Source organism: Siphateles boraxobius, unplaced genomic scaffold, assembly GCF_051911475.1.
Source record: "Siphateles boraxobius isolate OS27281-9 unplaced genomic scaffold, OSU_SipBor_1 8, whole genome shotgun sequence".
Classification (NCBI taxonomy): Eukaryota; Metazoa; Chordata; class Actinopteri; order Cypriniformes; family Leuciscidae; genus Siphateles; species Siphateles boraxobius.
In genome coordinates this window covers 1,367,366-1,394,490 of record NW_027509208.1, presented here as the reverse complement: position 1 = coordinate 1,394,490, position 27,125 = coordinate 1,367,366, and the positions used below count along the sequence as shown (strand labels likewise).

The window sequence follows — 27,125 nt, the reverse complement described above, 5'->3', positions numbered from 1 at the left end:
CATTCCAAATCCGATTTTGGTACGTATTGAAATCCGATCAGATTTTGCTAAGTGTGAATGGCAAAAAATCACATGAAATGTGATTTTTACAAATCTGTGTCAAGTTACATCCATATGTGTGATCTCATCGGATTTCGCATGGTTTATATATCTTTCTCACGCCGCCACGTAAAACGTAACGTCAGACGTTGTTAAAAGAAAAATTCTGAAATTCGCTGGCGAAACGAGCTGTGTTGTTGCAAAGTGCCGGACGAGCAGAAAATGACAATATAATGGAGACATGTTTGTAAACCGATGGAGACGACAGCGCAGAAAAAGGCTGTGCATACCGGCCTCCCACGGTTCTGCCGCTGCGTCAGATGACAAAAACAAGATAGATGTTTTTCAAAATACAGACCGTTATTTAATTATATTTCAGAAACATACATTGCTAGACAGGTTATGGACATAATCTGTCTAACATTTATAATTGATTTACGGCTGAAAAATTTTTTTGGGGGGGGGCACGCTAATTATTCAGAATTGATTTGAAAAATAGATATTATTTACATATTATTTTTTATTATCAAAATGTGTCTCTGCATTTTAATATCAGCTTGACTTTATGATAGACAGAAACCAACAGTTTTGAGAGAAAAAAAATCGCCAATATATCAGATTCCAATACGAATAGGGAAACTGAATTGGCGAGCTGAATTAAAAGCCCAGCCATTATCATGCTAAACAGTCTAAAGAAACAGACATGTGCAATTACCTACCTCTATTACTGGCTGTACAGATGCTGTTGTGGCTGTTGTAAAGCAGCGGGCCATGACATTCCCACCACACACGCAATAATGTGAAAAGGCATGTGAGCTCACTGGTGAACTCTTAACTCTTTTAACTTGTAAAAAATTATGTGTCTTGATAATATTCAAAGTGAGAACTGGTTTTTGCTTGATGACTTTCAGGTATTTTTTTTATTTTTGGGTATTTTTTTTCATATATATATATAATTTTTATTATTTTTTAAAACATTTTTACATGTCTGTACACAAGCTTCACTAAGGCTTATAAATTTTGAGAAAATCTATGCTTTAAAAAAAAAAAAACTCTCTGTACCCCCTAAGTCCTAATTTGCAATACCTCTGAAACTGCACCGGTCATGATCATGGGTTATTGATTTATGATGTGTGTTTTCATAGTAACAACCCTCTCTATTATTTTAAGCAGAATCTCTACACAAATACCAATGCTAGTTGAAATTATTTCCATGGAGGGTAGTAGCATCATCAGTAGGAAGCACATCATCAGTCAGCATTCATACAGGCGTCTAGGGAGAAACTAGCAACCTGCTGGCATGGGTAATCACTTGCCCCAACCATAACCAACAGCCTCCAGCCCCCTTAATGGTCTAACATCAGCAAAAAAGCTCAAGGAAATAATAAGTGAGAAAACATGGAAACTCTCATACTGCTGTCGGTGCAGAATGTGGACATTTATTAAATAATGATTGATATGGCCTCCATGGATTCCAAGACGTAGTGTGTTCAACCCTCAATATATGAGGCTACTGCTTGCCATGTGCTTTATATTTCAAGGGTTTTGGTGTGATGGTGCTGTAGAACACTGAAATATTAATGACTTTCTTATGATAATTGGGAATATTGCTTACAGCCACTCTATTTACTTTCCCCACTCTTTTAAATAGTTTATTGAACGTTTCTTTTCACTAACTGAACATGCTCATTTTAAAGTGGATTTTGCAGTTATTTATTTATGTTATTTATTTATTTATTCATTAATTTGTTTGTTTGTTTTTGTTTAGATTTGAAACACTGAGATGCTAGGCTTTTTGTTTGGTCAGACCTGTACGGTTAACTTATGCAACTGAAGTGTCTTAGACTTCCAGTATTTTTGTTGAACAAGACAACAGACAGCGAAAAATGGATAGACTAAATGATTACAATAAATCTGACTGCTGTGTTTACATTATGTTGTAGATTTCAGATGCTGAGTGGGATGACCTGCTGGAAGAGTTTGAAGAGAAAAGTTACCTCAATGCTCACAAATGGAAGCCAGGCCAGGACCCCTACAGTCTGTATGCCTTCAATCAAAGAGAGAGCGAGCGAATCCCCAGCAACAGAGCACTTAGAGACACCCGGCATTACAGGTAAGCCCTGCGCGTGTGCGTGTGCGTGTGTGTGTGATCTATATATAATACCCACACGGTTCATATGAAATTAATAAAGGTGCATCTGTGAGTTCTTGAAAACTTTTAGAAACTGATGAAAGATGTACTAAGATAAAAATATTTGTGGTTCAGGTTCTTTAAGGTCAGTATGCTATACTAGATGCATTTACACTACAGTTTGGGTGGATAAGATTTGTAATGTTTTTGTAAGAAGTCTCTTACACCGTGTCCTAACTACAAGCGCTGCGACACGTGACAAAAGGTATCTTTTCCATGTTAATCAGAGTTTTTGGCCGGACCAACAAAGCCGGACCAACAAAGTATGATAATCTCAGGTACTGTTTATGCGCTTTATCTAATGTTAAAAGCATCTGTGTGAGTTTGAATATCATTTTGTGTGTCTTTTATAGCCGTACAAGAAACAATTCACCTCAGATCTTCAAAATAAATAAAAGAACGAACAAGAACGCTCATTGTTAACAGACAAGTGTATGCTATGACAACGATTGTTTCAGTAACTCAGTATGTATTTTTAATAATGTTAAAATGGTGTAATATTCATGAATTTGATGTACTTAACCATTTCGTTGCGAGTTCTGTGAGCTTGCTGAGAGAGCCCTACCACCCGCTCTTCTGATTGGCTGTGATTTTTATCCCGTCCCATAGTCGCGTCTGGTCTGGTGTAAACAGACAAATAATTTGTCACTGTGATCTTATTGCTTCGCATGTGGTTAGGACACGGTGTTACACAGGCTGAATTTATTTGATCAAAATTGTAGTAAAATAGTACTATTGTGAAATATTCAAAATAACTTCTCCATGTTAATGTACTGTAAAATGTATTTTATTCCTGTGAAGGCAAAACTGAATTTTACTCCAGTCTTTAGGGTCACATGATTCTTCAGAAATCATTCTAATATGCTGATTTGGTTCTAAAGAAACGTTTCTTATGATTATCAATGTTGAAAACTTGTGCTACACAAATTTTGTGGAAACTGAATTTTTTCTTTTCAGGATTTGACTAGAAAAATCAAAAGAACAGTATTTTTGTATATAGAAATCTTTTGTATCATTATAAAGGTCTCTTTTGATAAATTTAATGCATCCTTGCTGAATAATAATAGTAATAGGAATCATACTGACCTACAACTTTTGAACAGATTTTGATAGAATTCCTGTGATTCAGTGATTGCACACAAAACTAAAATTTTTCAGTGTACTTGTGCCACAAACATATTTTTCTCACCCTCTTCCATATGCAATGACTAACAAATGTATAATATAAACTAAGGGTATGTTTTCACTACAACAATGAACTAAAAACAGACGACAGCGCTGTCAAAACAATCCCCGTTCAAACAGATCTGCGAAAATGACTAAAAAGGCTGTATTATGCATGACAGGCCAGCAATTGGCAATGTTACTTTGTCAAGTAACACCCGGCGAACATGTAAAAAAAATGGGTGAGCATGTAATAGGCATGCACATGACGTCACGGTTTTCATAAATTCACTTTTTTGTTGTTTACATGGAGACGGTAAAGGCATCGGTTTAAAAATGTTGCACTTTGAAACCCATTTTCAATTGAGAGTGAGGAGTTGTCGTCATGGTACAGAGCCCCTCCCCTCGATATCACGGGATCTCGCGGGATTCTCACCCTCTCCGCCATGTTGGCAGGATTTCGGCGGCAAAACAAGATTGTTTACGTGTGTTGTTAACTCGGTAGTAGAGGAGGTTCTCGCAATTCCACACTGTTTTACCATGCCAGGAAGTCACTGCTGCGTTAAAAACTGCTCCAGTACCTCACACGATACATTTGGAAAACATAGGAAGAATGGAATACAGTTTTTTTAGGTTACCGAAATGGACACAGCATCAGGGAGAGCAAGTCTCTGACCTGACGAGGAGACGCCGGATTGCTTGGTTGGCTGCAATAAGAAGAAAGGACCTTACTTTCGATCTCACCCCCCAGTCGATGAGAGTGTGTTCTCTGCATTTTCACTCGGGTACGTTCTCTAAAAAATTTCTTTATGTTGTCTCTTAAAGCTACGAAATGAACTTAGGTTACCTAATGTTGTTGCAAACCCTGAAGTGCATCTGAAGTTGCTGCCTAGCTAACTATCTAACAAACTGTTGCCTCTTCAAAAATGCTCAATGGCCAACCATTAATGTTAACTAAAAAGTAGTTGAGATTCTGCTCATGACATTGTCACCTTGTTGGTGGAATGTGGTCGCTGTAGTGTTCTCTACACCACAATTTCACTAACCTTTTTTTGTCTTGTGTAATTTACCCCCTGAGCTCTTTTGTCATACCATGAGTTGACGTTAGCGTTACCCTCTCAGGATTTATCTTTATTTTGCATGTGTTCTGTGATGGCAGTGTAAAGCAAGCATTGATTACATATATTTTTGTCATAATCTAATTATTATTTTGTAGTAAACCATTATATGAGATTATTTATGAAATGACTAAAAAATAGTTGAGATTATGTTCATGGCATTATGCTACCTTGTTGCCATTTTAAAGCATTGATTACATAGATTTTTCATAATCTAATTATTCTGTTGTAGGTAAACCATCATATGAGATGTTGGAGAACCACCCTGACTGGACACCATCCCTGCGGTTAGGCCACAATGACGTTAAAGAAACAGATGGAGCGAGATATCAGCGACAAGTAAAGCGGCTATCACAGCCAGCTCAGGACCACCAGCAGCCGCCGCCGCCGCCAGCCCAGGACCACCAGCAGCCGCCATCGCCAGCCCAGGACCACCACCAGCAGCCGCCATCGCCAGCCCAGGACCACAAGCAGCCGCCGCCATCGCCAGCCCAGGACCACCAGCAGCCGCCGCCATCGCCAGCCCAGGACCACAAGCAGCCGCCGCCATCGCCAGCCCAGGACAACCAGCAGCCGCCATCGCCAGCCCAGGACCACCAGCCGCCGCCATCGCCAGCCCAGGACCACCAGCAGCCGCCATCGCCAGCCCAGGACCACCAGCAGCCGCCGCGATCGCCAGCCCAGGACCACCAGCAGCCGCCATCGCCAGCCCAGGACCACCAGCAGGACCACCAGCAGCCGCCACCATCGCCAGCCCAGGACATGGAATGTGGACTCTGCACATCTAGACGTGATGTTATTAACAATCTCTTGGAAGAAAACAGAGAGCTGAAGCGGGAGCTTGATGACTACAGGATGAATGAGAACTTTCTGAGTGGTGATGATAACACAGTAAAGTATTACACGGGGCTTCCAAACTTTGCATTGTTCCAGACACTTCTACTCACCCTCACTCCATATCTGCCTCAAGGTAGGATGAAGAAGCTCTCACCTTTCCAGCTTGTCCTATTGACTTTAATGCGCCTCAGACTAGACCTTCCAATACAGCACCTCAGCCATCTGTTTAGAGTACATAGGACAACAGTCGCCGATGCCTTTCACCATACCCTTGGAGTGATGTACGCACAGCTGTGTCCATTGGTGCACTGGCCAAGCAGGGAATGCTTATTGACCAGTATGCCACACCAGTTTGTGGAGTCATTTGGGAAAAATGTGGCTGCCATTGTGGACTGCTTCGAGGTGTTCATCGAGAAACCCTCAAATGTACTGGCAATGGCACAGACTTTCTCTCAATACAAACACGCATACACAATGAAGTACCTGATTGTGATCACGCCCCAGGGTGTCATTTCCTTCATATCGAACGGGTGGGGTGGGCGCACAAGTGACAAGCATATAACTGAGCACAGTGGTTTCCTGAACAAACTTTTACCAGGTGACATTGTGCTGGCAGATAGGGGCTTTAATATAAGAGAAAGTGTGGGCATGATGTGTGCTGAAGTAAAAATACCTACATTCACAAAGGGTCGTGCACAGCTGGAGGCGAAAGATGTAGCGGAGAGTAGGGCAATAGCACATCTCAGAATTCACGTTGAGAGGGTGATTGGTGTTGTGCGCAACAAATTCAAATTCTTACACTTACCTGTGCACATGCTTGTCAAATGTGAGGGTGAAAACCTAATGCCTTTAGATAAGATTGTCACTGTTTGTTGTGCCTTAACGAACATGTGCAAAAGTGTTGTTTGAGTGCCTTGTTCATTACTTTTTAATTTCTTTGAAATAAATGCTTGAAACAACTTGATATGGCTTTACAATATTTATTGAGAACTGATTTTTTTGGGGGGGGGGGGGGGGGTTAATCTCTTGGAAAAGTTAACAGTGCAAAATAACACTAAAACAGTGCAAAAGAACTAGGGCTGCATAATGATTAATCACGACTAATCGTTTGCAGAATAAAAGTTTTTGTTTACATCATATATGTGTGTGTACTGTGTAATATAATTATGTATTTATAAATACACACATGCATGTAAAAATATTTACATTTTTATATTTAAATATCATTTATATTATAAATAATATATAAATAGATTTTTTTCTTAAAATTATACATGCCTGTTTGTGTATTTATATATACATAATTATTATACACAGTACACACATATATATGATGTAAACAAAAACTTTTATTCTGCTAACGATTCGTCGCGATTAATCATTATGCAGCCCTAAAAAGAACACAAAAACAGTGCAAAAGAACACAAAAAAAGTACAAAAGAACGTGTGCATTCAAAGTATAAATATTTCCAGCATGTAAACATGGACAACAAGTAATAATAATAAAATAATAATACTGTTATTAGTGCAAAAGAACAAAAAACATACAAACAAAAAAACACTATTCAGCACAAGAAGGGCAAAACGATGGCGTGTCAGCGGAGGGTCTGTCCACAAGCCCCACACAACTGAAGTGATACCACTGGACTGGGCAGTTCTCGTTGTCACAGGCCACCATTTCACCCTCCTCTGGTCCGGCACATAGACACCACACTTCCTTTGTTCTCTCGGCTGCTTTTTTGGCAGGCTTCTTCCCAACTACTTTTTGTGGCTGTTGCTGTTGTAGTTCTCGTAGCATGCTGTGACCAGATGATGGTTGAGAGGTAGGTGGGATAGTGAAATATTGCACAGCAAGTTCAGGGAGAGCCACCATCACAAAGAAGTCCTGTGCCTTTTGTAGTCGTGCATTCCAAAAATCACTATCTGGAGCTATGCGCAGAATCACAGTATCCTTCATGGTCCACACTACAAAGTCGCAGTAGGAGCTCTCTGTCACAAACAGTTGGGTCTGGACTTGTGTGTAATACTGGTGATTCTTTTTAAGGTGCACCTGACCATCAACTACATGTAAGCAGAAGTTGCGGTCATCTGATGAACAAGCTTGAAGGATTGTGCAGTCCTTGTATTTTGCTGGGCATTTCACCTCCACGCAGCCTTTCCCACAACAGGTGCAGGTTACAATGGCATCTGGCCAGGCTCCTACCTGTGGGAAGGCCGGGTTGACAAAAAAACCACAGGTTTGCACTTGTCGATCGGTGTGCTGGTGTGCTGTTTGGGCAGTGTATGCCTGCCTCGCTGTCTCCTCGTGTCTGATTCCCCAACTGGTGGCAGCTGTTCCTGGCCCACGAGTTGGGTAACACACCCTTTTTATGATGGAGAGTGCTGGAGAACTGAGGTCTGTTCCATAGACGCTATGCATCGAGGAGGCCGTGACTCTCCCTGCCCGTGCAGCAAACCAAAGGGATGACGTGTGCTGTCCCCTTGTCCGTCTATCCATCTGCACTGCCTGTTCCTCAGACACATCTGCAACGATCTTTATGGTCTGACAGTGCTGTTGCAGTGCAGGTAGGTCACTCCTATTAAGGCCAGTTCCATTAACCAGAGACTGTAGGCTCCGAATGGGCAGAACAGGATCTCTAAACAGCTCACAGTAGTCAGGGAGCACACTCAAAATGGCAGATCCTGTGCCTGTCATGCTGATTCGCTGGTAGAATATTGCCAGCTTTTCTGGTGTTGGTGTTGGTGGTGGTGTTGTTCTGGCCATACGTGTTCTCTGCGCTGGACTATCGTTGGTCTCACCATCAATTTGTCTGTCCAGAGATCTGCGTTTGGCTGCTGCAGATATAAAATTGATCTGGTGACCAACCTCTGGTTGCACCTTGTTGATGCTGCTTGGGAGCTTCCAGTACGCCGGGTCATCTGTGACCGTGGCCTTCTCCTTTAGCCGGACACAGGCATCGACCATGAAGAGCAGAGCTCCAATGTGGGTGCACGACTCCGCTACGCCGGCCATACAGGTGCAGTGGGCTGAACACACTTGCCCCGATGGTGTTAAAATCACCCATGGAGTAAGAGGAGGCTCACTGAGCCGCCGTGAATGCAGGACCTGTTAAATAAATAAAGGTAAATAAATTAGGGAAACAGTAAAAAGCATTTAAGACAGAAGTGCCCATTTTTATTTCAAGTTACATTCTACACTTTAGATTACCATCTGTCTGCAGCCTCGTCTGAATCTCATACACCTTGCATTCACACTGTTAATGGCTTTAATCTAACCAGGACATTTACATCTTGCAATCACACATTTAACTACCCTAGCCGACCCAGATTCAGATTCAGATTATTTTATTTAATGCCATTGGCAGTCAAAGCTATTTTCATGGCAAAAATTAAATTACAAAGGTACAAATATCATATAAATACAATAAAAACAAAACAAATATAAACAACAAGTCAAATTATACAATATATATTTTCAAATTAACATATGATAAAAAATCCAAAACCTTTTCAAGCCAACCCAGAACTGGTTTGTCCACTTTGCCAAAACCAGGTACAGTATGTGTCATTGGGCTAAAATCAAATGACTAAATTACTATTTTATTACTAAAACTAAATACCTTAACATACACAGCTTTAGCCTACATCAAAACATGTTGGAAACATTTGTGTACATTGAACATCTCGTTACAATCTAGTGTTTACGAAACAGTCGCAGTTAATTACTTTGTCATTTTGGTCAAGAAGTGTCTGCTAAATGCAATGTAATTAAAACACACTAAAACGCATGTGAAGAAACGTACCTTTGCCAGTACAATGCTGTTTTCACCACCTGGAGGCTTGTAGATGGCCAAGTCCTGCACCCAGCCACAGCAGAAAGCCTCGTAACTTTCCAAAGACTTGTGGCTTTTAAACTCCTGCATTGTGTAGTAACTTACACCAAAAACAAGATAATTCACGATGTCCATATATGTGCATGGAGGTAAATGGTCCAGGTCTCTGTGCCATTCCGCTGCAGGGAGCTCGTATGGGTCGATGTTTTGGATGCCTGAGAGCTTCTCCAAATACCGCTGTTTTGCGCTTGGTGTGAGCTTGTTCTTGTAAGGTCCCTTTTCTTTCGCCTTATCTTTTTGCATTACTTTACTTTCTCGTGTTCGTAGATCCGTCTCTGTCCCGCCGAAATAATAAATGCGCGAAAATAATAAATACGCAAAAATGAAAGAGCTCTTGAATGTTTAGTCGCGCTTCTGTGAAGTTCTGATGGCGTTGCCCCTGACAACCGATAGCGTCTCCTACCATCATGGCGGACCGGCTCAGACCCCGCCCACATCGGCACGTGACTCCTCAATCTCAATAGCGTTCAGGCCCCGAAAACGCTGTTTCAGATATTCAGCAATTAATTTCGTTGTTAACATGCTTTCACTTGCACCGGTATTTGTATAAACTTCTTAATGAGACCGCTGTTTGTGATATTTGGCAGCTCTTGGTGGCAACATGACCTCGTGGTATTTGTAGCTCATGAAATGGGACGCTCTTGGCCACAGTACATTTTCTCCCTCTGCAGCACTGCAGGAGGTCGCTCACTCATTAGTGCATGTCACTTCAGTCAGACGGAGTGCCATAGTTCATTTTTCAGCTATTTCTGGATTCTTTTCATGTTTACCCTGTTTACACCTGGTATAAACATCAATCCTGGGTAATCGGATTGCAAGTGATCTGCTGTGACAGATTTTCTCATGTTACCCCTTGTTTTCATATTCATTGAGAGGAATTTGTTATGTTGAAAAAGAAAAAGTCAACACACTGTTACTTCCAAATATACTTGAATTTTTAAGCTCACTGCAAATGTTATGTTTACAGGGATTCCCAAGAATTTGCATGTATTGTATTTCTTTTAAAGCTACACTTATCCAACTAGTTTAAATTAAATATCTTTGTTTTATTGCAGTGGATGAGTAAGCAGTCTTTCACTGTTGTCCCAGACACATCAGGACATACAAATATTTACTCTACAGACATGATACTGTCACATGCTTTTCTGACTACCTCTAAATGTGTATGAGAGATTAGTGCTGTCCATGTGTAATCAGAGGTTAAATCCAGGTCTAAACAGGGTCAAAGTCACAACTGAAGAATCTTTTATTTGCATTCCTTGAATAAACAAGAACTTTCATCATAACATTCAAAACATCATTGCTTGGGTTCAGAAATAGGAGAATAAGGAGTCATTTAAGTTTTTGTTTTTAAGTAACTAGCTTAAGCCCAGATTAAATCTGTAGAATTTTTTTTTGCCTTTCTGCAAAATAAATGCAAGTTCTTAGTTTGAATCTTTTTTTTTATTAGATTAAAATTAAAATATGCATATTCCAATATTTATTATTATTGCAACTTTATTAATGTATTATTTATTTATGTATTACTTTAGTAGCAGACTAGGCTTTATATAGATTACAGTTAAGTTACAGCTTGTAATAGTAACAAATAACTATAACTTCATTGGGGTTTAGAAAACATCATACGCTGAGTTTTCAGAAAATTGCAGACATATTTAATAACGTGGACCACAGAACCACTGTTTTGTCAACAGAGAATATTATTGATGAATGTGCCTTGTCAACTAAAACCTAACCATGGCTTATTCTCAGTTGCACACACAGTCTCCAAAAATATGCAGGTATATGTCAGGTTTATATAAGAAATCATATAGAGAGCTGCTGGGACCTCTAAAGCAGTAGCCTACAGTATAATTCTCTATAAAATAATTCTTGCATGGGCTTGGAGACTGTTGAGAGAATCTCAGATAAAAGGTGAGGAGGCGGCTCATTATGCAGGCACAGTGCTCTAATGCGATACTCTCTCTCTTTCACAGTGTCAACTATTTTCTATGTAGCCCTCGTTTCTTCCTTCCTCTTACATGACTCAAATGCCTTTGTAATTACAGTAGGAACACCACACTCATTGTTCATTCGGTTGTTGACCAGTAGTGCAATATTGAAATTTCCAAGGAAATGCAATCAAAGTGCCAACCTTACCTCTTAATTAACTTTAGCTGAAATTGGACAAACAAAGGATAATTCTACCGTTCCAGCTGGAGCCAATGTTTGATTGTGGCTTTGAACGCCAGTATTGACGCAAGGTTTTTGTTGACTATATTTAGTCAATAAATAGCACCTTCCAGGATTTAGATTCTCACTTTTAACAAGCTTCTTTTGAATCTTGGTGCATTTTCTCATACTGTATGATCAGATTAGAGTACATTAAGAAACCTACTGTAACATGGACCATCCGCACTGAACATTTTCTATCAGTTTACACATTCCTTCAGGTGTCTTCAGACGAGCTTAGTCCTATCAGTATGGGGAAGGCAAAATGCTACATCTCAGGCTGAACTGGAAGAGCATTCAATCAAATGCAGAATGAAACTTTGACAGCCATCTGTGGCAAGACCCTGGTCCTTTCACTTAGCCTGGTGCCTGAACCTCATTTTGCTTCAGAGAAAAGAGCCACCACCAGAGGAAATTAGCATGAACCTCAATTCAGAAGGACTTTCATTTCTCAAGGGCTAATAACAGATAAGCTCAGGCACCAGGAGCTTTGCAAATGTTGTTCATTAAAGCTGCTATTTATTCAATTCAAAAAGAGGCTTCCGAGTCACCGTGATTTAAACACCAGGGAGGGGGTGGAATATAACCATGGCAAAGATGGCCTGTAGTTTTTAAGATTACTAAAACACGGCAGTCTGACTTGATGAATTTCTTTGAAAGACACTTACGTTTTTACTTTGCACCTTCTTGCAGAAAGCAGGATATAAACAGGATTTCCAATTTTAAATTGTTACATTTGATACAACAGTTAGTTTCAGGCCTTGAATCCTCAAATGACTGGCCAAATAGAGTGCTGATAACAGTCCAACAGCACCCGAACTTAAGCCTTGTTCAGACAATCTGTCCAAATCCGATTTTTGTGCATATCCGATTGGAATCCGATCATATTTGGCAATTGTGAACGGCAACAAATCATATGAAATCAGATTTTTACAAATCCGTTTAAAGCTACATTCACATGTGGTTTGAAATCCTATTTCAATCTCATTTCTGACTACTCTGATCGGATTTCATATATCGTAAATGTGCACTTTCTCACGCCACGTAAAACGTAAACACGTCCGACGTCGTTGCAGAAACAAGGTTGCATTGTGTTGGTATCAATGTCAATGTGCAGGTCACACAGAAAATGATAATATAATGGAGACATCTCTGTGGTCCAGTGATTAGATGTCTTCACTTCTTTCACTGTGCGGCAGAATAAAGCCGTTCATGCTAGCCTCCGTTTCTGTCGCTGCTTTATTAGTTTTCCAGCGCTGCAGCTACACATTTTCACAGTCTTAAGACAATAATGCAAATTGTTGAAACCATGTGGTTTTTGGTTTAGTCCTACCAACTTAACGCCATTGCTGTGGAAACCAACTTCATTTCAATATTGCGCAAAACGAAAGAGAGTCATGGAACACACAAATCGGGTCTGAACAGTTGCAATACACAGTCTGGACAGTCAATCATGTAGATCAGATTTCAATTTGATACACATATAATCGGATTTGGACTGACAGTGTGAACAAGGCTTTAGTGGTAGGGATTTTTCAGTGACTCTTTCTGCTGATTGAATGCTGGTCTTTATAAGTTAGTTCTCTATCATTAATTCAGTTGATTTGTTCAAAACACTGAGTCTTTCAATTCCGAATCAAGTGACTGTCTTTGTAATCATTTATTTAACCGATTCATTCAAAACCTTGATTCTTTCAAGAATAATACAAGTTGACTGTCTTTATAAGTGAGTCATTGAGTGAGATGAATACATTTGAATATGCGATTGTCTACATTTTGTAAAATTGTTTCATTCTAACATAAGCAATTTTCCTAGATGTCCACATTTGGCAGAGATTCGACATTTAATGTTGTAAATCTTCCTTCGTTTCTTGATGAATGCAGGACTGGACCCTTTTATAGCCATTTATGAGTGAAATGTTACTGTAATTCAGTTGTATTGTGAGTTATGGCTGCTGTATAATGACGTTCAAATAGCCTACATGGCAATGGTGAAACTATGAATTCGTAAATCAATACAGTGTTAGCAACTGCAATCGATAGATCTCTGCAATGATAGGAAACCATTATACTGAGCACCCCAGACATTTTTAACATTGCAAGGACACGGTCATGAAAAATTAAATAGAAGTAATTTATTCAGGTGAATGTCATATGGCATGTCACTGAGTCACTGAAAATGTACTCACATGACAGGACACTGAAATACTAACATATGTAACGAAACAGTTGCACCTTCTAGAAACATAACTGACCATATTTCTTTGACGCTTTTATGACTTACATTTTAGGCTTCATATTAGTGTAATTTTTTTCTCTAATTAGAGTCAACTCCTCTGTATCTGCTCCCACTGCTTAGTAATGATGGGCATGTGCATGTGGCAGGCCTGAGAGGAAGTGCCTCAGATCATCAGCAGTAGCCAATTAAACACAAAGGACAGTGTCCTCACACTAGCATTCTTCCAAATCAAGCACAGGCTCTTTAAACTGATGATCTCATGCTCATTACTTGAAGAACCATGATACAGTATCTCCAGTTTTCTGCTTCATGTTAGGTCTCAACTGCCTTATCAATAAGGCATTCTTTTTGGATATTTTGGTACTGTTTATTTCTCATTGTAGCTCAAGCTTAATGAAAGGCATATTGCCTCCTGGGCCTTTTTTCATTCGCCAAGGTTGGAGCAGTGTCACTCATTTCCCTAGAGCTCTTAGACATCCTATTGTGTGTATAACAAAAGGAGCACCTGAAGGGCGTTTGCATCTCCACAGAGCATCTGAGACATGAATACATATTTTCGTGCTAAACTTCCTCGTCGGTTCCTATCATTGTTCTTCGTATATCAAACAATAAAGCATATGCAAAGCATGCAGAGCAATTACTCACTAGAGCAGCTTATTTAATTAGCTTTTCCTGTCTTTTCCTATTTGTCATATGCACTATTTTCATTGGTGTGGCCATATGTTGTGATTTTGTCCAGCAGTAGCAATCTTAAGGAGAACGAGCTGTATACATCATAATGAGAAACGCTAAGACGAAATTCCCAGTTCCCAATTTTCTCAGGGACACATCCATCATTTTAACGAAATATCAAGTACACAGCAAAATGCTTCCCCTCTCCCAGATGTTGTTTTCTGACAGAGACCCTAATGATGTTCTGTGTTTTGCTGTTTAAAGCATCCCCCTATCTCAAAAGACCTTGGGCTGCATTGAGCGATGGATCCCGCTCCCAGGCTGGCTTCAAACAGCATATAAAGCTGTGAACGCAGCCCTTAGCTCATAAAGTGTGTTTAAGGCTCATCTTACTGTACTGATGAATGAATAAGCAAAAGCAGGATATACATGTACCTTATTCCAAAGCAAATGTATCATGACTGTTTAACCCCCTTAAGTTTTGACATTAAATGTAAATACATCTGCATTTTACAGTATGTGTTGCTCCAACAGAACACTGATGCTCTGATTAGAATCATTTTAGAGACTATGGCTTGTCTAATGAATGGTGAAATCTATAACATGTTATTTCACAGTTTGACTCAATATTTACAGTAAATGATCGCATTAGAGTGAAAAGAATATAGAAAAGCCTAAATTACACTCTGCTAAACAGTCAATTTCAGTCACTTTGAATAGCAGGCTTTCCAGGCAGATTGGCTCTGGTCCAAAACCAAGTGAACTGCCTACGTAGGCAGCCTTCTAAAACCTAATTCGCAAGCTCCTTGATGCCTTTTGAGATAACTAATTGACCATTTTGCTCCAGTAATGTTTGTCCTTTGCATTGCTATGCTTATTACAGTTTGATTGTTAGCTTAGATACATGTTAACGGTAAACTTTTTTTAATAAACACATTTCGAGTCGAATATCCTATATGTGGTTTGTGTAAGAAGCACTATAAGACTACCTTTGTACGCAGCAGAGATCACGGTGCCTCACCAGGTTGGAAAAAAAAACATTATTTAAAGGGATAGTTCACCCAAAAATGAAAATTCTGTCAGTAATTACTCCCCCTCATGTTGTTCCAACCCCGTAAGACTTTCGTTCATCTTCGGGACACAAATTTAGATATTTTTGATGAAATCTGAGAGCTGTCTCACTCCTTCATAGGCTTCAAGGTAATTTGATTCTGCCGGCCCAGAAAAATAAGTAAAAAAAATCGTTAAAATAGTCCAAGTGACATACAAGTCCAAGTGACACAGTGTCACAAGTTTATCAAGCAACGTGAATATTTTTTGTGCGCAAAAAAAAAAACTTTATTCAACTATTAATTTTCTTCTGTGTGGGCCTCTGACGTGAGTTCATGAGAGCGCCACTACGCATGCACGAGAACTGAGAAGATGACGCTCACGATCATTTGATGGAAATGTGTTAAAGGTAAGCCATTCATTTTGCGGCATTGGTAAGGCACTTTTACATTTTCTCGTTGGTTTCTCACGATTCGGACATTCAGGAAAAGCACACTTTAGAGCCATTTTAAACACTACATCGAGACCCGTCTGCGTTCTCTTCTCAGTTCTCATGCATGCGTCATGGCTCTCTCGTGAACTCACATCAGAGGCCCACACAGAAGAAAATGAATAGTTGGATAAAGTCGTTATTTTAGGGTTTTTTTTGCGCACAAAAAGTATTCTCGTCGCCCGTAGTAGTGCTGCTACTAATATAACTCATTTTAAAAAGGGTTTTATAGGAATAGTGGATATATATGAGACCGTTTACTGAAGTTGTGATGAAAAATGTAGTGATTTAGTGATGTTCACAGATGTATGTGCTTGTATAAAGATAATGCTTGATCATATTTCATTTTTACTAAAGCCATTACTGCAGACAATACAATGACCACCCACTTTGTTTGGTTCAGGAAATGATTTTGCCATTCAATTTTTCACACAGAGATTAAATAAATCCTAATTTAAATGTTCTCAGTCATAAATCAATCCAAAAGACGTGCTTTTTTGGGCGTTAAATAATGGTGTAAATACCAGTAAACTGACTAGCGTAAACCTTAGTAAATCACCTTGCATGATTCATTTAAATACTCTCCTCTCATAAATTTTGCATCTGAAAGGGAAACTCCTACAAATGCATATGCAATATGTTCAGCCGCAAAAATAACCCTGTCCACGCCTTTTTCAGTGCAATTGTTTTCACTGTGTGTGTCATGCCCAGTAATTATGATTCAATTGCGAGTGTAACAAAGGAGTTTATTGATAACAAAGTGAGAGTAGCCGTAATGGGTCAGATGAAGAAAGGTGCCGGGAAACATTCTCTCTTGGCAGCACAGGGTCGCGAATGGGCAACCCGATCCTCCGTTGAAGATGAAGGAGCGACCAGGGGTCCAACACGAACCTATGCACGAACTCAGGAACTCAAACACAAAATCCTCCATGGAAGAAGGCAGAGCGATCAGAAAGATCCAAATAATCCAACACATAACTCAGGGGACAAAACACAAACACCGGGGACATCCACAACGATCTGACAAACAGAAGACAATGACAATGAGTATAAATAGGCATGACTGATCAGATGCAGCTGGCACCGATGATCAGATTAGTGGTGATCAGCGGCCACACACACACACACATATACATGGAGAGAGAAAGAGTCAGTGAATTCATGAACCGTGACAGTGTGTCCCTGACAGTGTTTTTTTAATGCCAAAAGGGCTTTAACGCTGGAGTAAGCTGTTAGTGAATCTGGCCATATGTTTTATATATACTTAGCTGGTCATTTTGATCTTTAGTTTTTTTCTTGTCCACTGACACTTTTTACAACCAAAACCGAAAGTCTCCTGTTTTTCTGAGGTGGAGTGATGCAGGGTAATGGTTGGTGTTTACCGCAAGTCAGAATGTTCATCCTCAAAGCAAAGTGCTTTTTGCTGGCCCACTCCTCCTGCTTGGGGTGAAGCGAAAATGCTCTTTATTTTTAATCAGATCCTCCATTATTGATGCTCCTGCTCCTCTGGGTTCGGCCTGCTGTCTTTACCATTCTAACCACATGCTCCCTCTTCCTCCACACAATGGGGTGCTGTTGGCTTGTTAACACAGGCAACATCTCTCTTGACCATGGCCCCTGTTTTATATCGTCTATCCTTACATGCTCACTGGTTACTAAACCACCTTAAAACAGTTGCTTTACGCATTTCAGCAGTTGCTGTTGTTCGCCATATGTTTGAACTTTAAAGGATAATTCCGGTATTTAGCACTTTGAGTCTGTTTTCTAGTTTGTTTTGGATAAACTAGAGTGTCAGACAAAGAAATTTTGACGATGGGTCCTGTCTCGACTTTTTGACTATTTTAGAATCGCCTTTGACCGCTTCAGAGCGTCTGTCTACCGGCATGCACAAACATGTCCTTAAAACAACCCTTAACGTTCGTTTTCAAAACTGTGCAATAGGGCTGCACAATTAATCGAATTTCTAATCGCGATTACGATTACGAATGCCACGATTACGTAATCGTTCAAAGCTGCGATTACAAAAGAAAATCCACTCTGCCTGTGTGTGTTTAGAGCATAATTATGTTATGAGATGCGAATCATGACTACTTCAGAAAACCCAGCGCAATATGACATACCAGGCAGTGACATAAGTGTACGCTGAAATAAATAGACTTTCACCTCAGAAAAACGGACTTTACTGTCCCGTCCCGTTATACTGTGCTCGTAGCGTGCACTCTTCAATTGCACGCGCAAATGCGACGGCGCGCGCTGTGTATCGCTTCACTGTATAAAGTGCAAAAGAAACTACGAGCATGCAACTTCGTTGCAATGTAAATTAGTAAGTCACGAAATAAAAGTAAAATACCAATAAATCACGTGTTAGCTGAGAATGATTTGCATGCAGGTATGATTTTCATTCTATTTACCAGGAGCTGTTTCATTAACAGTTCTTGTTAGTATTGTGTATTTACCATGGTAACTGTCGTTTCCATAACCCCAAAATGCCACTTTATTTTCACTTTGTGTTATTTTTTATATTTTTAAATGACTGTGGTGGCTCATATCAACATTGTATTAACAAACACTAGTTTGGGACTGCTATTTGATTGCTTTAGCATAGTCCTAATGTTTATCTATTTGTAGTCTTTACTATTAGTCATTCTTAAAATTGATGTGTATGTAAAGTAAAGTGGGACAGTACTTTTTTTTTTGTTATAATCGTAAATAATAATCGCAATTTCAAGGGAATAATCGGCAATTATGATTTTTGTGATAATCATGCAGCTCTACTGTGCAATTCACCGAGTGGTAAGTGGTGTTCGTTGATGATTAAAAACATATATATTGGCCCAATGTATGATTTCATTCCGTGTTATTTGCTACAGTGGAACTATTTTTTCAGATACCTCACAACCGCGTATAAACTTCTGCCCGATATTTGAGTCTGAAGCGTTAGCACACTCCCGACCACTTGATAGCGGTAGCCCAGTAATATCAACGAGCAATGAGTCCTCCAACAGAAATCAATGCGATTTTACAAAACGCCAAATAAAACACGACAGAAACTGTATTTCGGTATGCTACTTGTTTTTGAACATCAACGAACACCACTAGCCACTCGATGAGTTGCAGAGTTTTGAAAACGAACGTTAAGGGTTGTGTTAAGGACATGTTTGTGCAACCACTCTGAAGCGGTCAAAGGCGATTCTAAAAGAGTCAAAAAGTCGAGACAGGACACATCGTCAAAATTTCTGTGTCCACCACTCTAGTTCATCCAAAACAAACTAGAAAACAGACTCAAAGTGCTAAATACCGGAATTATCCTTTAAGGGCTGCCTTGACCTCCTTCAAGTTTGATTATTAAGTATGTGTAAATTTAGAAAAGGTTTTGCCACACGTTAAACTGATGCTTAATTAGTACCACAGAGTCTCATTATTTTGGCTCCCTTCTGTCTCTCCCAGGTGTACAACACTGCACTATGACCCCGACCTGCCATCCACCACCATAGTGATCACGTTCCATAATGAGGCACGATCTACCCTACTGCGCACAGTTATGAGGTAAGGCTCGGACATTATTCCATCTGTTCCATTCTCATGCATGTTTGTTCATTTTTTTTTCTTGTGAAAGAAAATGTACCTTTTATCCCCAATTGTGGTACATAAAACTAGACACTATTATTTCCTTTCCCCTTGATCAGACAAAATATGCAAAAAAAAATTCTTTAGAGGTACAATAGATTTTCACTGGGAAAGTACCCTCAAAGGACATCTTTGTATGTTATTTACCACTAAAAGTATTTCTTCACTTCACTTCCAATCCTGACCTTTGACCTACTGTAGGTTGATGGAGCACTGAGCAAGTCTTACTGTAGCTGCAGGTCAGGGCACATGTCAATATAGCTTCAGTCTAGCTTAGAGTTGGCCACAAGAGACAAGGAGTCCATTTTAATCATCAGTTCCCTAAGCAGTTATTTTATTGGAGTAAAGCTTTGTGCATGTACTTAATAATATATTAAGACATTATTTTCCCTACCTTCTAATTACCATAAAGCAGAAGTATTAATACGAATATCTACTTTGTAGTATTTATACTTTAAATTTTACTGAAATTCTTAAGTATTTGTTGGACTGCCTTAAATTTATGTTGAGTCAAATAAATAAAATAAATGAACAGTTTTTCACTAATGAGAAAACAATGCAAATACGTCAACGGATAGGTTTCGTTTTCTTAATGGTTCTAGAAATATTAGGGTTGAGTATTGTCAAATACCCAGGATATGAATTTACATGAATAAAAAATATTGATTCAAGCACCTGCAGCATCATTGCAATAGATGCATTTTCTGTATGCTAACTATAATATGAAAATTAAAATAGAATTTATCGGTAAGACTTCACAATAAGGTAGTTAATTTAGTTAATTACTGTGCATTATCTAATATTAACAAATACAACTTTTGATTTCAATAAAGTAGCCTATTAGTAAATGTTGAAATTAACATTAGCAAAGATAAATAAATGCCGTAGAAGTGCAGTTCATCAGTTCATGTTTACTAATGTAGGTAACTAATGCTAAGTGTTACCAATTTATCTTTTTTTTTATTTTGGATGAAATATGACTGCATTAGCAGTATCCAGGTGCAGTTTGGCTCTTGAGGCTGCGGTGAAGCGATGTGATTTGAGGTGTTTTGCCCTCGAGTGTGTGGAATCTAAACTACTCTCATCACACGTTAGTCATGGCAGCTCTTGTACACAACAGAAATGACTTTCACCCTTCTTTAACCCTCAACCTTTGTTAAAGTTACCAACCATTTAACTATATATTTGACAATAACGTCAGCATATCCTTTTGACGGACTAAATTTGGTAGACACCTTGTTGTCAAAGCTTTATTAAACCTTATCTTTCAATTACCTACTCCCTATGTGGGGAATCTCTCTCTCATGCACATGAACACTCAAAAATCCCTTCACATGAATGCTCTCATAAACTAAACATTCACACAGAGTGGGTTTGAAGTTTAGACCCCAGGCAATTTTTGATGGGTGTTGTTGCTGACAGAGGTTATTACTACAGGGGAATCCTAAGAGGTGGAAGAGAAGTTTCTGGAGCATTTCTTGGTTTCCTCAGACTGTCCTTGTGGCTACTTATCAGGCAAAGGAGAGAGAGCGAGAGAGATGTGAGAGGAGGTATGCGGAGAGGCTGTTTGTTTTTCTTCACCCCTCAGGTATAGTGAGGTCAGAACAAACCTTGGCGACATCTACAGAACACTGGCGCTATTTCCTCCTGTTTCAAGATAAGCAATTCATACTGTAGACTAAAAAAAAGCAGTTCAGGATATAAATAAGAAGGGACATGAATTTATTTGCCAGAATGTCCTTAAAAACTTTTAACGTTCCTGTCAGTGTGATGGATGACAAGCAGCTATGTTGCATTATTTGCATCTGAAAGCAACAAAGAGTTTATGCTAACTTATATAAATTGGTATAAAATGAATGAGTTACTACTTTTAAAATCATTCCATCATACATAGCAGGATACACTATATCTTTCAATATGGCAATAAATAACATTGGTAATATCATATCAAGGTTATATTTGTATGGCAGTAAATCATTTTTTCCCCATAAATTTACAAAAGTGTTTTATTGTGAATCCTCAAATAACTGCTAAAGTAGAAAATTAGTTGCAGTAACTTTTTAGTCAATGTGTTTTTACAAATGCTGCACAATTTAGAGCCACATTGACTTGTCCAGTTGTATGACCCTGTTTTATAGTTCAGATTGGTTTCAAAGCCTTGGTTGGGCGTCATTGCCAATGCGCTATACCCTGCTCCTACAAAGCCACCTACGAAACTAAAAATCAATAGACTGACATTCACTCCCACAGTCAGTACAGTAGTGATAGGAAACAGCAGCAGAAATTGGTTTTGAAAGTGCTTTGATTTTTAATTAGTCATTAAGCAGGTGTAAAATGATAGGAGGGATAGTATTCCGCTTCAATCAAAACAAATTAGCCAGCAAAGTTACTGTCACTTGAAAGTAAAAATATCTTAATGAAAATCAGTTTAGTATGTATGCAAAGTGTTTTGATTGTTAAAAAAATTCTTGACTGAGAGAAGAAAGGTAAGCCTCAGGGAGGTCGAATGACCAAAATGCTGCAAATTCAATTTAAAATCTTTTTTTTTAATATAGTTTATATATATTAGTATTTTTTATAATAATATATGACTGAAATGTGACGATCTTAAAAATGTGACAATCTCTGTAGAGATTCCAAGTGAATTTGAATTGTGCATGTGCTTACTTGTGTATATTAGTGTTTGTATCTGTGCGCATGTTCAGTACAGGGAGTGCTGAGATGAATGTGTCTCACTGACTTAGACATGTGGAAACATACCCGTGAGGTGAGCGTGAGTGCAATGCAATCAGTCACCTAGCGTGAGGACAAAGAAAAGAGGTTTAGAAGAGGTCTGTGCTCTTCAACTGCACAGCACTGCATATACACATCACCCTTGCATCTCCTCCATACCTGGCTAACAACATAACTGTTTATTTATTTCTGGTGAAATGGCTAAAACTGGTCCGAAACAACTGCACATTTTGTATGGTCCTGTTTGATAGTAGTATGCATAACATTATTTCTGAAGATATGTAGTCAATCTAATAGTAAAACAAATTACTTATTAATAATTCAATTTTGGTATACCTAATAAGGCTTTCTCTTCATAAATGGATCTCATGTCATATGTTAAACTGAATATTTTGAATCAGCTTTTATTTTATAATTTCAGTTTTCATTTTTAAGTTTTTGTAATTTTGTTATCTGTTTTTTGTCATTTTTTTATTGTTATTAATTAGAATTTTTATTAATTAAATATTTCCATTTAGCTTAAATTCATTATTATTTCTGTTTTAGTAATTTTAGTACTTTACTTTAAACTTAATTTCAGTTACAATAGTAGGCATGGAAACATTTCTTATAGTCGTTTAAGTTTTTAAAGTTTGAGTTGTTTATCTAATATTTATATTTTATTTTATTTCAACTATATTTCAATTGCTGAATTAAAAAAGGGGTCTGATATAGACCTCAAGAAAGATTAATTTGATAGCCTACAGCCTAAAGAGATTTGTATTACAGTTTTCTGCTTGACAGCAATTCAGACCGTTTTAATTCTGTTTCTCTTCAGTGTGTTGAATCGGACTCCTGTGCATCTGATTTATGAGATCATACTGGTGGACGACTTTAGCGAAGATCGTGAGTAGAAGCACTGTGTATTACAGCATTTTTCATATTATATATGTTAGAAATAAAGTACAAAATTTATATTCTAATGTCATGACTGCACTCTAGTTACATTAATATATTTTATTTATATTTTAAATAAATAAATACATTTACAGTCAAACCAAAAATTATTTAGACACCAGATATATATTTTTTAAATATTTTTTTACTAGTGGGTGCAAGACATAATTTATTTTTTTATTAAGTAAACTGTGACATATTATATCCCCAAATTCTTCATACAGTGGACTACCAGTAACATTTGTAAAAAAATTGGGACCAAACATTATTCAGACACTTTGACCTGACCATATTTTGCTTAAGTGTTTTTTCTTTTATTGCTAATGTGACCTTTTTACACCACAGTCTGAACAAAATTAAGCATTGCTTGGTAATTGGTTTTACCTAAATTGGTGTTATCTAATTGTGTAGTTAAATTTTACAGCTGACAGCTATTCAAACTTATTCATTTGTGAGACAGTCTAACAGAAGGATAAACAAAACCAGTGAAATAACTCTAAGTTCTTGTCATATTTTATTAACATTTTCTAAACTATAGCGAGTAAACTGTGAGAAGGTGAAAAATGTTGAAGGTGTTTGAATAAATTTTGGTTTGACTGTAAATCTATCTGTTCTTTTCAGCAAATGACTGCCTTCTTCTCACCAAGTTGCCCAAAGTAAAGTGTTTTCGCAATAAACGCAGAGAAGGTAGGCCTCTGATGATGTCTCTGTCACTCTCCCTTTCCCTATGAATTATGTGGTGTCTGTCAGGAGTTAATAAGTATCTATCATCTATCTTGTTTACTCATTCACTTCTGCTCTCCCACACCTTACATCATTACACAACAGTTTAGACTTCCTTCTCAAAATAGTGGTTGTATGCTCTAATATGACAGTCATCACCCAAGTGTTGATAGCATGCGGGCGGAGATCAGACCAAAACAGAACACATTGCCTTATGTTATTAAACTGGCACTCTGTGCTAATTCAGACAGGCACAAAACAATAAAGAAAGCGCTGGGCTAAACTCAACAATAACTACACCGGCGCGGCATCGCCACAAAAAGTTGATCAGTTGTGCGTGTTTTTATGCCTTTCCAATTTAAACATTCAAGGAGAACTCGGCGCTTACGGAAGGCATGGCTTTCAGCTACTATGTTAGCTTGTGGCACGCAGTTGGCTTTTAATGCATCCTCTGCATCCTTATACGTCATACCTGTGTTAGGTAATGAGTAGAAAATCCATTGTCCCTCTGTTCCAAGGCAGTGAAGCAGTACAGCTCTCCGTCGTTTGCCTAGCTAGGCATTCCCTATGACATCAATAACCCATAGATCATTTTCAAAAATCCTCAGACATGTGCTGAATGGCATAGCAGGCTGACTGAGGCAAAACTTGAGAAAGGCACGTTAGCAACCGCCATCTACGTGACCAATGATGGCGGAAAAAAAGTGCCTAAACCTCGTCGCCAAGTTGTGGTGTCTTTCAGGAGTTAATAAGTAATGAGGCACATGACTCATTACTCAAGATAGGAGTTGTGAACTTGAACATCAATCTTGTTTACTCATTCACTTCCGTTCTCCCCCAACTTACGTCATTACACAACAATTTAGACCTCCTTTTCAAAATAGTCCCAATATAATTCTACACACAAACACAACAAATTAAATATTTAATTTTGTGCTGGCAACATGCCTGTTTGTAATACCATCGCAGATTCTAAAAGCAGCTGTTTGATTTTCGCCCGTGTGCCGGCGAGTGTTTTAACAGCAGGTGGTGCATTACAGGGAGAGTGACTGAACAGACTGTGAAGAAGATTACTGCACATTGACTGAAGCTCTGCTCTGTGTTTCACACTTCCTTACATGTACCGGTTGCACAGGTGGAAAACAGAGCATACAGTTCCCCCGCCACGCACCCGTGCTGTCATCCGTACCCAGTGCTGGGAAAGTTCACTTTCTACATGAATTAGTTTAAAGTTCAGTTCACAAATTTTAAAATGAACTCATACTTCAAAATTTTTAACTATTTCGTAGTTCTTTTTTTCCATATGTTGCTGCAAACTATTATTTTTCAAAAAAATTGCCACAGCCCATATAGAACCACAGACAGCAATTATTTTATCGGCGGGCAAAGTTTGCACAGAAATGTAAGATTTTTCCCATCCTCACCGACCTTGTCATAAAACTCGTTTAAATGATCATACGACGCCTCCTTGCAGCTTTTTGTGTTGATGATGCATGCGGCGGTGCGACACTGGTGGCTTGTGTTTCCAGATTGGGTGTTTTTCTGCTACATATTAAGGCCAGTTTACAGTGTGTTTTAGCCGGGTTTTTGCCTGGAAGGCTCTATAGAAATCTGGCACTCTATTCAACGAAGTTAAACTGAGAGAGCATGCCGTTCACAGACACCAGAATGAGTTCACAGTAACGTTCATCAGGCAGTAATACAATACGTTCAGTTCACGTTCACCCAAAATATGAACGAGTTCAATGAACGCGTTTCGGATGAACAGATATATTGAGTCAAGAGAGTGAAGGAACATGGATTAGTTGGCAAGCAGGTCACATAGACATAGATTTAAACTCTCAATATAAAAAAAATAACATTTAAAAGTCCATTTGTAAGCAGAGCATTTCGATGTGCATCTAACTGAAAACATTGGTCTTAAACCGTTTTAGCAAATATTGATTTTGCCACTGCTGTACAGCCTGTGGCAGATTTTATGTCGGCCGCTGTTCGGAATGGCTGTCCAAGCCCTTAGAGATTGGCTTTGGTAAAAATGCCCACTTAATATTTAATGAAATCCTATTAGCACGGTTTAACAACATTATGGATGTTAAAAGGTTAAGTCATCTTTATGGCTGGTTACCTTTTTGGTAAATTAAGCAGGTCAAGCTTTACATAAATTTCCATGTCCAATTTGGATTTAAATTTCTCATTTAGTTTATTAGCACTATGCTTTTAATGTCACTGGGCAAAAATGCATTCAGATGTTAATAACTAGATTTTTGAGTAAGGCAAAACTCGCTGCCACAATGCCAAGGTGTTATGGATGATTGCAGGGTGCTGATATGTGGTTGATAAGGTGTTCTGAGCAGTGATATTTTAGTATTATTTATATACTATTATAGTATTTATTAAGATTTTTAATTAGATTTTTAATAATTTCTATTTTCAGTTAACATTTTAATTTCAGTTAAAAAATATATATAATTTTGTTACTTGCTTTTGTTATTTTTTATACTTCTATGTAGCTTTAATAATTGTTTATTACAGTTTTAATATTTTAGTTACCAAGGCAACCTTTCAAATTTTTACGTTTTTTTTAAGTTTAAGTTTTTCATCTTATATTTTTATTTTATTTTAGTTCAGCTTTATTCTAATTACCTAAAACAATTTTTAATAGTTTTAGATAACAATAACAACTCTGGTTCTGAATGGTTGCTAGGCCGTCAAAAGTCCCCAAGTTGCTATGATATTCTTTTCCATAGATAAGGCTCGATTCCCTCCTTCATTTTACATCTGTTGGATTTATTTGCTAATTTCATCATCTGCCAGGCAAAGTCCAATCCCTAATACAACTAATAGTGCAGCTCTTCTAAATAAGATGCAAATAAGCTAATCAGTCGCATCCCTAGCTAGTTATGCCCGAAAGTTTAATACCAGGGCTTTTGAAGTTTGTTCCCTAAACCAAAGTAAGAGCAGCTGCAAGCTCCACTAATAATGATCATATTAAAGCTGCAGTCTGTAACTTTTTTGGGTTAAAAATGATCCCAAATAAATTTTTGAGCAAGTACAGTACATAACCAGCCAGTGTTAAAAACTCTCTGCTTCCCTCAGCTCGATTCAAAACGGTACGCTTTTAATAATGTTTGGTGGATTTCCGCGGGAAATTCGAGCATGTCTTTGCGTCATTACCTCACATCTGTACACATAAAGAAGGAGT

General features: G+C 38.4%; 2 protein-coding genes across 2 annotated transcripts in view; both read left to right on the top strand.

Annotated features, from left to right (window-relative positions):
• Positions 1-27,125, top strand: part of galnt14 (UDP-N-acetyl-alpha-D-galactosamine:polypeptide N-acetylgalactosaminyltransferase 14 (GalNAc-T14)) — a 54,630-nt gene that overhangs the window by 7,152 nt on the left and 20,353 nt on the right. The window contains exons 3-6 of the mRNA XM_077220622.1: positions 1,983-2,152; positions 19,352-19,450; positions 23,082-23,149; positions 23,822-23,887. Coding sequence (XP_077076737.1) covers positions 1,983-2,152; positions 19,352-19,450; positions 23,082-23,149; positions 23,822-23,887 — 403 coding nt within the window. The remainder of the gene's footprint in view (positions 1-1,982; positions 2,153-19,351; positions 19,451-23,081; positions 23,150-23,821; positions 23,888-27,125) is intronic.
• Positions 3,921-6,308, top strand: LOC143729772 (uncharacterized). The gene is made up of 2 exons (XM_077221168.1): positions 3,921-4,179; positions 4,745-6,308. The coding sequence occupies exons 1-2, from the start codon at positions 4,008-4,010 to the stop codon at positions 6,256-6,258; spliced, it is 1,686 nt and encodes a 561-aa protein (XP_077077283.1). The 5' UTR covers positions 3,921-4,007; the 3' UTR covers positions 6,259-6,308.